The following is a 13296-nucleotide window of genomic DNA, read 5'->3' as shown; positions in this document are numbered from 1 at the left end:
CATCCGTTACATCAGCACCACAGCTAACTAAGCTAGCCGTTTCACATCTGTTACATCAACACCACCGCTAACTAAGCTAGCCGTTTCACATCCGTTACATCAGCACCACCGCTAACTAAGCTAGCCGTTTCACATCCGTTACATCAGCACCACCGCTAACTAAGCTAGCCGTTTCACATCCGTTACATCAGCACCACCGCTAACTAAGCTAGCCGTTTCACATCCGTTACATCAGCACCACCGCTAACTAAGCTAGCCGTTTCACATCCGTTACATCAACACCACCGCTAACTAAGCTAGCCGTTTCACATCCGTTACATCAGTACCACCGCTAACTAAGCTAGCCGTTTCACATCCGTTACATCAGCACCACCGCTAACTAAGCTAGCCGTTTCACATCCGTTACATCAGCACCACCGCTAACTAAGCTAGCCGTTTCACATCCGTTACATCAGCACCACCGCTAACTAAGCTAGCCGTTTCACATCCGTTACATCAGCACCACCGCTAACTAAGCTAGCCGTTTCACATCCGTTACATCAGCACCACCGCTAACTAAGCTAGCCGTTTCACATCCGTTACATCAGCACCACCGCTAACTAAGCTAGCCGTTTCACATCCGTTACATCAGCACCACCGCTAACTAAGCTAGCCGTTTCACATCCGTTACATCAGCACCACCGCTAACTAAGCTAGCCGTTTCACATCCGTTACATCAGCACCACCGCTAACTAAGCTAGCCGTTTCACATCCGTTACATCAGCACCACCGCTAACTAAGCTAGCCGTTTCACATCCGTTACATCAGCACCACCGCTAACTAAGCTAGCCGTTTCACATCCGTTACATCAGCACCACCGCTAACTAAGCTAGCCGTTTCACATCCGTTACATCAGCACCACAGCTAACTAAGCTAGCCGTTTCACATCCGTTACACATCATATCATGAGACCTTAGCCTTTGGGCTAAAACCACTCAGAAAGCAAAACACCACACTTTATTTTGTCAAAACTGCGATGTTTTAATCTTTCTGAATGAAAAGGTTTTCACAGTATCAAAAGTGAATAATAATAAAAAAATATAGATGACAGAAAAGAAGCCAACTTGGCTTAGGCCGACATTAATGGTAGTAAACTTCTACATTCCACACATTTCAGATAATGTCTTCTAGTTGAATATAACCTGGATACAACATTTCATTTACAACATTTTCGGGAAGAAAAAAAAAATATATATAAATAAAAATAGAACATATGACGGAAACCCTTTAAACATCGAAGCACCACTTCCTTCATAACATCACCTAGCGATTGTTTTGTGATCAGAAAGGGAACTCCTCTAAGTTCAGGACTGCAGAATTAGATACGGAGTGACAGCAGAGGTTCTTGCTGAGGTGTATGACCTCAGAAGGTCAAGAGTAGTGTGCATTTTTTTTTTACCATGGTTGAAATCCTCACCTATCATCAGACGGGTCGGTCATCATGGTTGAAATCCTCACCCATCCTCAGAGAGACGGGTCATCATTATGGTTGAAATCCTCAGAGAGACGGGTCATCATTATGGTTGAAATCCTCAGAGAGACGGGTCATCATTATGGTTGAAATCCTCAGAGAGACAGGTCATCATTATGGTTGAAATCCCCAGAGAGATGGGTCATCATTATGGTTGAAATCCTCAGAGAGACGGGTCATCATTATGGTTGAAATCCTCAGAGAGACGGGTCATCATTATGGTTGAAATCCCCAGAGAGATGGGTCATCATTATGGTTGAAATCCTCAGAGAGACGGGTCATCATTATGGTTGAAATCCTCAGAGAGACGGGTCATCATTATGGTTGAAATCCTCAGAGAGACGGGTCATCATTATGGTTGAAATCCTCAGAGAGATGGGTCATCATTATGGTTGAAATCCGCACCCATCCTCAGAGAGAAGGGTCATCATTATGGTTGAAATCCGCACCCATCCTCAGAGAGAAGGGTCATCATTATGGTTGAAATCCTCACCCATCCTCAGAGAGAAGGGTCAGCATTATGGTTGAAATCCTCACCCATCCTCAGAGAGAAGGGTCATCATTATGGTTGAAATCCTCAGAGAGACAGGTCATCATTATGGTATAGTTCCCTACCCAATGGACCCTGGTCAAAAGTAGTGCACTATAACATGAAATGATAGCAGCTCGTTCGCCAACCACACCCATCCCCAGAGAGACGGGTCATCATTATGGTTGAAATCCTCAGAGAGACAGGTCATCATTATGGTTGAAATCCTCACCCATCCTCAGAGAGAGACAGATCATCATTGTAGATGTGTTTAAAAGGCCCTACAATCACTTATTCTATGTACAAACATTGAGATCAGGCGATGATTGAGGACATTTTTCAACTGAAAACAAAACCAGTCGGTTATTATTGGACAAGTCCAAGTCGTCTTCCGTTTGATACCTAATGAATACAATCCTGTATCAGCAGGAGGGGAGTGATCAAAACAACAGTATGAGGCAGCCGTGGGCAACATCCCAAATGGCACCCCCATATAGTTCCCTACCCAATGGACCCTGGTCAAAAGTAGTGCACTATAACATCGGGAATAGGGTGCCATTTGAGACGCCTGAAATGTTGAGAACATGGCCACAGACCACCATGGGGGAAGATATCAGGTCTGATAGCAGCTCGTTCGCCAACAACCAATGGGAGATCACCTCTGACAGCAGCTAGATCGCCAACAACCAATGGGAGATCATCTCTGATAGCAGCTAGATCGCCAACAACCAATGGGAGATCATCTCTGACAGCAGCTAGATCGCCAACAACCAATGGGAGATCATCTCTGATAGCAGCTCGATCGCCAACAACCAATGGGAGATCATCTCTGATAGCAGCTCGATCACCAACAACCAATGGGAGATCATCTCTGATAGCAGCTAGATCACCAACAACCAATGGGAGATCATCTCTGATAGCAGAATCATCACTAACAAGTGCTGTAAGTGCTGTTATTGTGAAGTGAACAAGTCTAGGGGAAACAACGGCTTAGCCGCAAAGTGGTAGGCCACACAAGCTCACAGAACGGGATTGTCGAGTGCTGTAGTTCGTAGCTCGTAACAGTCGTCTGTCCTCAGTCGCAACACTCAGTACGAGTTCCAAACTGCTTCTGGAAGCAACGTCAGCACAGTAACTGTTAGTCGGGACCTTCATGAAATAGGTTTTCATGGCAGAGCAGCCGCATACAAGCCTAAGATCACCATGCGCAATGCCAAGCGTCGGCTGGAGTAGTGTAAAGCTCGCCGCCATTGGACTCTGGAGCAGTGGAAACGCGTTCTCTGAAGTGATGAATCACGCTCCACCATCTGGCAATCCCACGGACGAATCTGGGTTTGGAGAATGCCAGGAGAACGCATAGTGCCAACTGTAAAGTTTGGTGGAGGAGGAATAATGGTCTGGGGCTGTTTTTCATGGTTCAGGCCCCTTACTTCCAGTGAAAAGAAATCTTAATGCTACAGTACACAATTACATTCTAGACGATTCTGTGCCCCCAACTTTGTGGCAACAGTTTGAGGAAGGTCATTTCCTGTTTCAGCATGACAATGCCCCCGTGCATAAAGTGAGGTCCATACAGAAATGGTTAGTCAAGATCGGTGTGGAAGAACTTGACTGGCCTGCACAGAGCCCTGACCTCAACCCCAAAAAACATCTTTGTGATGAATTGGAACGCCGACTGCGAGCCAGGCCTAATCACCCTCAACATCAGTGACCGACCTCACTAATACTCTTGTGGCTGAATGGAAGCAAGTCCCCGCAGCAATGTTCCAACATCTAGTGGAAAAACTTCCCAAAAGAGTGGAGGCTGTTATAGCAGCAATGTTCCAACATCTAGTGGAAAAACTTCCCAGAAGAGTGGAGGCTGTTATAGCAGCAAAGGGGGGACCAACTCCAAATGATTTTGGAATGAGATCTTCGATGAGCAAGTGTCCACATACACTACATTCATTTAAACACATCTTGTAAAGACATGATTCAAAGTGTTAAACACAATAGTCAGATAAATATTGTTTTCTTTGTTAAAAAAAAAATCAAATTTCATGTCATCAATATCTTTGTACAATGGGGGTATTGAATCTATTGATCCATGGGGTTCCATGTCATCCACTGCTGTTGATTCCTACATAGTTTGAGGAACTTTGATAAACTACACCATAATGACTTACTCAATGGGACTCTTGGGATGCAACCCAAGAATAGGGCGCCATCTTGAACTACAAACCATTAATGAATGACTAGCGTTGGTTCAGCCTATGATGTCATAATGCGGGGACAGGTACAATCAGAGCAGTACGATTGAGGCCATGAGACCACAATACCAGGGTGGATAACCAGCCCATACATGGTGGTGGTGTCTATGACAGTATGGATAACCAACCCACACATGGTGGTGTCTATGACAGTATAGATAACCAGCCCACACATGGTGGTGGTGTCTATGACAGTATAGATAACCAACCCACACATGGTGTCTATGACAGTATAGATAACCAACCCACACATGGTGGTGGTGTCTATGACAGTATAGATAACCAGCCCACACATGGTGGTGTCTATGACAGTATAGATAACCAGCCCACACATGGTGTCTATGACAGTATGGATAACCAACCCACACATGGTGGTGTCTATGACAGTATAGATAACCAACCCACACATGGTGGTGTCTATGACAGTATAGATAACCAGCCCACACATGGTGGTGTCTATGACAGTATAGATAACCAGCCCACACATGGTGGTGGTGTCTATGACAGTATAGATAACCAACCCACACATGGTGGTGTCTATGACAGTATAGATAACCAGCCCACACATGGTGGTGGTGTCTATGACAGTATAGATAACCAACCCACACATGGTGGTGTCTATGACAGTATGGATAACCAGCCCACACATGGTGGTGGTGTCTATGACAGTACAGATAACCAACCCACACATGGTGTCTATGACAGTATAGATAACCAGCCCACACATGGTGTCTATGACAGTATAGATAACCAACCCACACATGGTGTCTATGACAGTATGGATAACCAGTCCACACATGGTGTCTATGACAGTATGGATAACCAGCCCACACATGGTGGTGGTGTCTATGACAGTATAGATAACCAGCCCACACATGGTGGTGTCTATGACAGTATAGATAACCAACCCACACATGGTGGTGTCTATGACAGTATAGATAACCAGCCCACACATGGTGGTGTCTATGACAGTATAGATAACCAACCCACACATGGTGGTGTCTATGACAGTATGGATAACCAGCCCACACATGGTGGTGGTGTCTATGACAGTATAGATAACCAACCCACACATGGTGGTGTCTATGACAGTATAGATAACCAGCCCACACATGGTGGTGGTGTCTATGACAGTATAGATAACCAACCCACACATGGTGTCTATGACAGTATAGATAACCAACCCACACATGGTGGTGGTGTCTATGACAGTATAGATAACCAGCCCACACATGGTGGTGTCTATGACAGTATAGATAACCAGCCCACACATGGTGTCTATGACAGTATAGATAACCAACCCACACATGGTAACCAGCCCACACATGGTCTATGACAGTATAGGTGTGGTGTCTATGACAGTATAGATATGACAGTATAGATAACCAGCCCACACATGGTGTGGTGTCTATGACAGTATAGATAACCAACCCACATAGTGGTGGTGTCTATGACAGTATAGATAACCAGCCCACACATATGACAAGCCCACACATGGTGTCTATGACAGTATGGATAACCAGCCCACACATGGTGGTGGTGTCTATGACAGTATAGATAACCAGCCCACACATGGTGTGGTGTCTATGACAGTATAGATAACCAGCCCACACATGGTGTTGGTGTCTATGACAGCATGGATAACCAGCCCACACATGGTGTCTATGACAGTATAGATAACCAGCCCACACATGGTGGTGGTGTCTATGACAGTATAGATAACCAACCCACACATGGTGGTGTCTATGACAGTATAGATAACCAACCCACACATGGTGGTGTCTATGACAGTATAGATAACCAGCCCACACATGGTGGTGGTGTCTATGACAGTATAGATAACCAACCCACACATGGTGGTGTCTATGACAGTATAGATAACCAGCCCACACATGGTGGTGTCAATGACAGAATAGATTACCAACCCACACATGGTGTCTATGACAGTACAGATAACCAACCCACACATGGTGTCTATGACAGGATAGATAACCAGCCCACACATGGTGGTGGTGTCTATGACAGTATAGATAACCAGCCCACACATGGTGTCTATGACAGTACAGATAACCAGCCCACACATGGTGTATATGACAGTATAGATAACCAGCCCACACATGGTGTCTATGACAGGACAGATAACCAACCCACACATGGTGGTGTCTATGACAGTATAGATAACCAACCCACACATGGTGGTGTCTATGACAGTATAGATAACCAGCCCACACATGGTGTCTATGACAGTATGGATAACCAACCCACACATGGTGGTGTCTATGACAGTATAGATAACCAACCCACACATGGTGGTGTCTATGACAGGACAGATAACCAGCCCACACATGGTGTATATGACAGTATGGATAACCAGCCCACACATGGTGGTGTCTATGACAGGACAGATAACCAGCCCACACATGGTGGTGTCTATGACAGTATGGATAACCAGCCCACACATGGTGTCTATGACAGTATAGAAAACCAACCCACACATGGTGTCTATGACAGGACAGATAACCAGCCCACACATGGTGGTGTCTATGACAGTATAGATAACCAACCCACACATGGTGGTGTCTATGACAGTATAGATAACCAGCCCACACATGGTGTCTATGACAGTATAGATAACCAACCCACACATGGTGTCTATGACAGGACAGATAACCAACCCACACATGGTGGTGTCTATGACAGTATAGATAACCAACCCACACATGGTGTATATGACAGTATATAACCAGCCCACACATGGTGGTGGTGTCAATGACTGAAAAGATAACCAACCCACACATGGTGTCTATGACAGTATATAACCAACCCACACATGGTGTTGGTGTCTATGACAGTACAGAAAACCAACCCACACATGGTGTATATGACAGTATATAACCAGCCCACACATGGTGGTGGTGTCAATGACTGAAAAGATAACCAACCCACACATGGTGTCTATGACAGTATATAACCAACCCACACATGGTGTTGGTGTCTATGACAGTACAGAAAACCAACCCACACATGGTGTCTATGAAAGTATAGATAACCAACCCACACTTTCCAGTTAGGAAAGCATCTTTCAAGGTAATAAGCATTTCTCTACGGCTGGCCATGCTTTCCACCCGGCTACCCCTACCCCGGTCAACTGCCCAGCACCCTCCACAGCAACCCGCCAAAGCCCCCACCATTTCTCCTTCACCCAAATCCAGATGGCTGATGTTCTGAAAGAGCTGCAAAATCTGGACCCCTACAAATCAGCCGGGATAGACAATCTGGACCCTCTCTTTCTAAAATGATCTGCCGAAATTGTTGCAACCCCATTTACTAGCCTGTTCAACCTCTCTTTCGTGTCGTCTGAGATTCCCAAAGATTGGAAAGCTGCCGCGGTCATCCCACTCTTCGAAGGGGGAGACACTCTAGAAACTGCTATAGACCTAAATCTATCCTACCCTGCCTTTCTAAGGTCTTCGAAAGCCAAGTTAACAAACAGATGACCGACCATTTCGAATCCCACTGTACCTTCTCCGCTATCCAATCTGGCTTCAGAGCTGGTCATGGGTGCACCTCAGCCACGCTCAAGGTCCTAAACGACATCATAACAGCCATCGATAAGAGACATTACTGTGCAGCCGTATTCATCGACCTGGCCAAGGCTTTCGACTCTGTCAATCACAACATTCTATTTGGCGGACTCAACAGCCTTGGTTTCTCAAATGACTGCCTCGCCTGGTTCACCAACTACTTCGCAGACAGAGTTCAGTGTGTCAAATCGGAGGGCCTGTTGTCCGGACCTCTGGCAGTCTCTATGGGGGTGCCACAGGGTTCAATTCTCGGGCCGACTCTTTTCTCTGTATACATCAATGATGTTGCTCTTGCTGCGGGTGAGTCTCTGATCCACCTCTACGCAGACGACACCATTCTGTATACTTCTGGCCCTTCCTTGGACACTGTGTTAACTAACCTCCAAACGAGCTTCAATGCCAAACAACTCTCCTTCCGTGGCCTCCAACTGCTCTTAAATGCAAGCTCTTCAACAGATTGCTGTCCGTACCCACCCACCTGTCCAACATCACTACTCTGGACGGTTCTGACTTCAAATACGTGGATAACTACAAATACCTAGGTGTCTGGCTAGACTGTAAACTCTCCTTCCAGACTCACATTAAACATCTCCAAACCAAAATTAAATCTAGAATCCGGTTTCCTATTTCGCAACAAAGCATCCTTCACTCATGCTGCCAAACATACCCTCGTAAAACTGACCATCCTACCGATCCTTGACTTCGGCGATGTCAGTTACAAAATAGCATCCAACACTCTACTCAGCAAATTGGATGCAGTCTATCACAGTGCTATCCGTTTTGTCACCAAAGCCTCATATTCTACCCACCACTGCGACCTGTATGCTCTCGTTGGCTGGCCCTCGCTTCATACTCCTCACCAAACCCACTGGCTCCAGGTCATCTATAAGTCTTTGCTAGGTAAAGTCCCGCCTTATCTCAGCTCACTGGTCACCATAGCAGCACCCACTCCAGCAGGTATATCTCACTGGTCACCCCCAAAGCCAATTCTTCCTTTGGCCGCCTCTCCTTCCAGTTCTCTGCTGCCCATGACTGGAACGAACTGCAAAAATCTCTGAAGCTGGAGACTCATGTCTCCCTCACTAGCTTTAAACACCAGCTGTCAGAGCAGCTCACAGATCTCTGCACCTGTACATAGCCCATCTGTAAATAACCCATCTATCTACCTCATCCCCATATTGTATTTATTTATCTTTTTTTGCACCCCAGTATCTCTACCTGCACATTCATCTTCTGCACATTCTACCATTTCAGTGTTTAATTGCTATATTGTAATTACTTCGCCACCATGGCCTATTTATTGCCTTACCTCCCTTATCTTACCTCATTTGCACTCACTGTATATAGACTTTGTTCTACTGTATTATTGATTGTATGTTTGTTTATTCCATGTGTAACTCTGTTGTTGTTGTTTGTGTCACACTGCTTTGCTTTATCTTGGCCAGTGGCAAATGAGAACTACCAGGTTAAATAAAGGTTAAATAAATTAACACACACATGGTGGTGGTGTCTATGACAGTATACAGTTGAAGTTGGAAGTTAACATACACTTAGGTTGGAGTCATTAAAACTCATTTTTTCAACCACTCCACACATTTCTTGTTAACAAACTATAGTTTTGGAAAGTCGGTTCTTAAAGTAAAGTGGTGATCCAGACTGGCCTAAGACTGGAATTTTTACTAGGATAAAATGTCAGGAATTGTGGAAAACTGAGTTTAAATGTATTTGGCGGAGGTGTATGTAAACTTCCGACTTCAATTGTAGATAACCAACCCACACATGGTGGTGTCTATGACAGTATAGATAACCAACCCACACATGGTGTCTATGACAGTATAGATAACCAACCTGCACATGGTGTCTATGACAGTATAGATAACCAACCCACACATGGTGTCTATGACAGTATATTGTGTTTTAACAGTTTTTAAAAAAATGCCTGTGTCCTTCACACCGTAAATCAGAAACCTTGTTAAAAACCTTGTAAAATAATTCAGAGGCGATTCATCATCTTAACAGTGCCTATCCACAGACACAGACAGATATCCACAGGGTTGTGCGTTGAGGGAGAGATACCCTAAACCTCGTGGGTCAGTGCCTATCCACAGACACAAGACAGATATCCACAGGGTTGTGCGTTGTGGGAGAGATACCCTAAACCTCGTGGGTCAGTGCCTATCCACAGACACAGACAGATATCCACAGGGTTGTGCGTTGAGGGAGAGATACCCTAAACCTCGTGGGTCAGTGCCTATCCACAGACACAAGACAGATATCCACAGGGTTGTGCGTTGAGGGAGAGATACCCTAAACCTCGTGGGTCAGTGCCTATCCACAGACACAGACAGATATCCACAGGGTTGTGCGTTATGGGAGAGATACCCTAAACCTCGTGGGTCGTGGGTCAGTACCTTTGGAGAACAGAAGCACCAAATAAAACCAACCAATAACAATCCAAGAGGTTTTCAACAATGTTAAAATGTGCCACAATTGCAATAAAAACACATTTTTTATTGTATAAGGTAACTGTTTTCCATACTACATAGAAGTACACAGTAGATTAGATCTGATAAACAGAAGGGTGTCAGTTCTCCATGTTTCAACCTGGATCTCTTCTCCCTCGTTGCAAAACAGCAAAGTCTAGTCTCAGTCGCCCCTGTGTGTGAATGATCCCTGGCTGTCAGCCAATAGCAACGCAGTATCGCAGTCCTGAATGGAAAATGGTGTTGCACCAGGGTCCCTTGGCTTGGTGAGGAAAACGAGGAGGAGGACGAAGAGTGGGAATGAGAGAAGGCCTCAGGCCGTCGCGGTTGTATGGACATAGTTGTGTTGGGGGGGGTTCTGCATTCTAGAACCCGTCAGTTACTGGGCTGCGTTGGAAGGAACCTTTTTGAGGGTAAAGTTGGACCAGTTTACTGCAACCTTCTGACGGGTCTGTTTAGCAGAGTCAAGGCAAAACCTACAGAGAGGAGAGAGATATATCAGTATCTGGTTCAATGAACAGGAGGCTGGTGGCGGCAAAACAACAAACAAAACAAGGGCCAGTTTCCCAGACAAAGACCAAGTTTAGTCTTCTTAGACTAAGAATCTCTTGTCTGTTTGGTAAAGCGGCCCTAAATGTTTCGGGTTGTTACCGGGGCCGAGCGTTACCTTTTGAAATATTCCACCTCACGATCAATCTCATCCATTTCTTTTGGGTCCACGTCTTTAGGGAGAAACACATCGTCTGGGGAAGAAAGAAACAGGACAGAAACATCACAACCAATGAACGGTCACGCTGTCTGATCGCTTTATCATTCACACTGACGTCTCCCTTCCTACATTCAGTCACTGAGGGTTATCTAAACTAACGTACATGTCTCCTTCCTACATGTAACACAAGAGACAGTCAACTAGAGGGTTATCTAAACTAACGTACCGATGTTGCGGCTGGTTTTCTCTCCCTTGTTCTTGTTCTTCTTATTCTTCCCCTTGGGTTGCTGCTGCTGCTGGGCTTGGTTGTGATTGGTTGAGGTGACAGAGTGACCTTTGGCCTCTTGCTCCTCCCCCTTCCCTCTTTGGGTGCTGGGAGCACCAGAGCTACTCACTGTCCCGTTGGTGGCCTGCTGACGGGTGGGTCTGGTCTCCTCTGCCCTCCTTGCCCCGGTTCTCTGGCTCTCAGCTGAGTGAGGTGGTGGTTTGGAACCAGAACCAGCCTTAGAACCCACAGCATCAGAACTGTTGGAAACAGTTTTCTGCAACTCCACAGCTGCTTTGGATCCGGGTCTGATCTGGTTCTGTTCTGGAGGCAGCTGGTCCTGACGTTGCTGCTTCTTGCCCTTCTTCAGCTTACCAGCCCCGGCATTAACCCCAGACCCAGGAGTAGTAATGTTCTTACCAGCCCCAGCATTAACCCCAGACCCAGGAGTAGTAATGTTCTTACCAGCCCCAGCATTAACCCCAGGAGTAGGAGTAGTAATGTTCTTACCAGCCCCAGCATTAACCCCAGACCCAGGAGTAGTAATGTTCTTACCAGCCCCAGCATTAACCCCAGACCCAGGAGTAGTAATGTTCTTACCAGCCCCAGCATTAACCCCAGACCCAGGAGTAGTAATGTTCTTACCAGCCCCAACATTAACCCCAGACCCAGGAGTAGTAATGTTCTTACCAGCCCCAACATTAACCCCAGGAGTAGGGGTAGTAATGTTCTTGGGCTCCGCTAGGGTCTCGTCTTTAGGCTTAGCTACCTTAATAGAGGCCTGGGTCTGGATCGAAGCAGGGGCCTGGTGTTTATTCTCAGGCCTAGCAGAGGGGCACCTCTCTGGGGAGCGCACCCGGATCAGCTTGGAGAGGCTGGGGGTGGTGTGGAGCCTCTGAACATCCTTTGCCCCAGTACCAGCCGCAGCCCATGGTCCCCCTACTCCAGGTACAGTAGCACAAGCCGGGGGTGAGATGGGGCCGATGGGGGAGTTGTCCCGGGGATGGGCCTCCTCCCAGCCGCTGACCAGGTCAAGATGGCTCTTGAAGGTACCCAGGGAGAGAGGGGCCAGGTCGAGGTCTATCTGCTGCAGGTCAGAACAGGAGGAGCCGTTGAGGTGGGAGAGAAGATGGTTGCCCTCCAGAGTAGCCGCCTTTTTGGGGAAGTCATTCACATCCAGGTTGAGGTCGTACATGGAGAACGAGGCCCGGATAGAGTCCTGCAAGGTCAAAGGTCAACGTTTTTATTTTGGAAAAGAGAAGAAAAGCGGCAATAAGTTTTAAAACAGCTAAAAATGCCTTAAATCAGGGTTTCAACTGTTTCTCAGATTGCAGAGAGTATACACTCTCTGAAACACTGAAATTAACAGATTAAGGACTGGTTTCATGGACAGATTAAGGACTGGTTTCATGGACAGATTAAGGACCAGTTTCATGGACAGATTAAGGACTGGTTTCATGGACAGATTAAGGACTGGTTTCATAGACAGAGTAAGGACTGGTTTCATAGACAGATTAAGGACTGGTTTCATAGACAGATTAAGGACCGGTTTCATGGACAGATTAAGGACTGGTTTCATAGACAGAGTAAGGACTGGTTTCATAGATTAAGGACTGGTTTCATAGACAGATTAAGGACTAGTTTCATGGACAGATTAAGGACTGGTTTCATGGACAGATAAAGGACTGGTTTCATAGACAGACTAAGGACTGGTTTCATAGACAGATTAAGGACTGGTTTCATAGACAGATTAAGGACCGGTTTCATGGACAGATTAAGGACCGGTTTCATGGACAGATTAAGGACTGGTTTCATGGACAGATTAAGGACTGGTTTCATGGACAGATTAAGGACCAGTTTCATGGACAGATGAAGGACCGGTTTCATGGACAGATTAAGGACTGGTTTCATAGACAGATTAAGGACTGGTTTCATAGACAGATTAAGGACCGGTTTCATGGACAGAT

The 13296-nt window shown here is 46.0% G+C and overlaps 1 protein-coding gene across 1 annotated transcript in view; it reads right to left on the bottom strand.

The window, feature by feature from the left end:
• Positions 1-10341: 10341 nt before the first annotated feature.
• Positions 10342-13296, bottom strand: part of fam193b (family with sequence similarity 193 member B) — a 43596-nt gene continuing 40641 nt past the window's right edge. Inside the window, exons 9-11 of the mRNA XM_042303023.1 lie at positions 11291-12548; positions 11023-11098; positions 10342-10831 (exon numbers count right to left, since the gene is read on the bottom strand). Coding sequence (XP_042158957.1) covers positions 10735-10831; positions 11023-11098; positions 11291-12548 — 1431 coding nt within the window. The 3' untranslated portion in view covers positions 10342-10734. The remainder of the gene's footprint in view (positions 10832-11022; positions 11099-11290; positions 12549-13296) is intronic.

Source organism: Oncorhynchus tshawytscha, linkage group LG21 (assembly GCF_018296145.1).
Source record: "Oncorhynchus tshawytscha isolate Ot180627B linkage group LG21, Otsh_v2.0, whole genome shotgun sequence".
Classification (NCBI taxonomy): Eukaryota; Metazoa; Chordata; class Actinopteri; order Salmoniformes; family Salmonidae; genus Oncorhynchus; species Oncorhynchus tshawytscha.
This window is presented reverse-complemented; position numbering and strand designations above follow the sequence as displayed.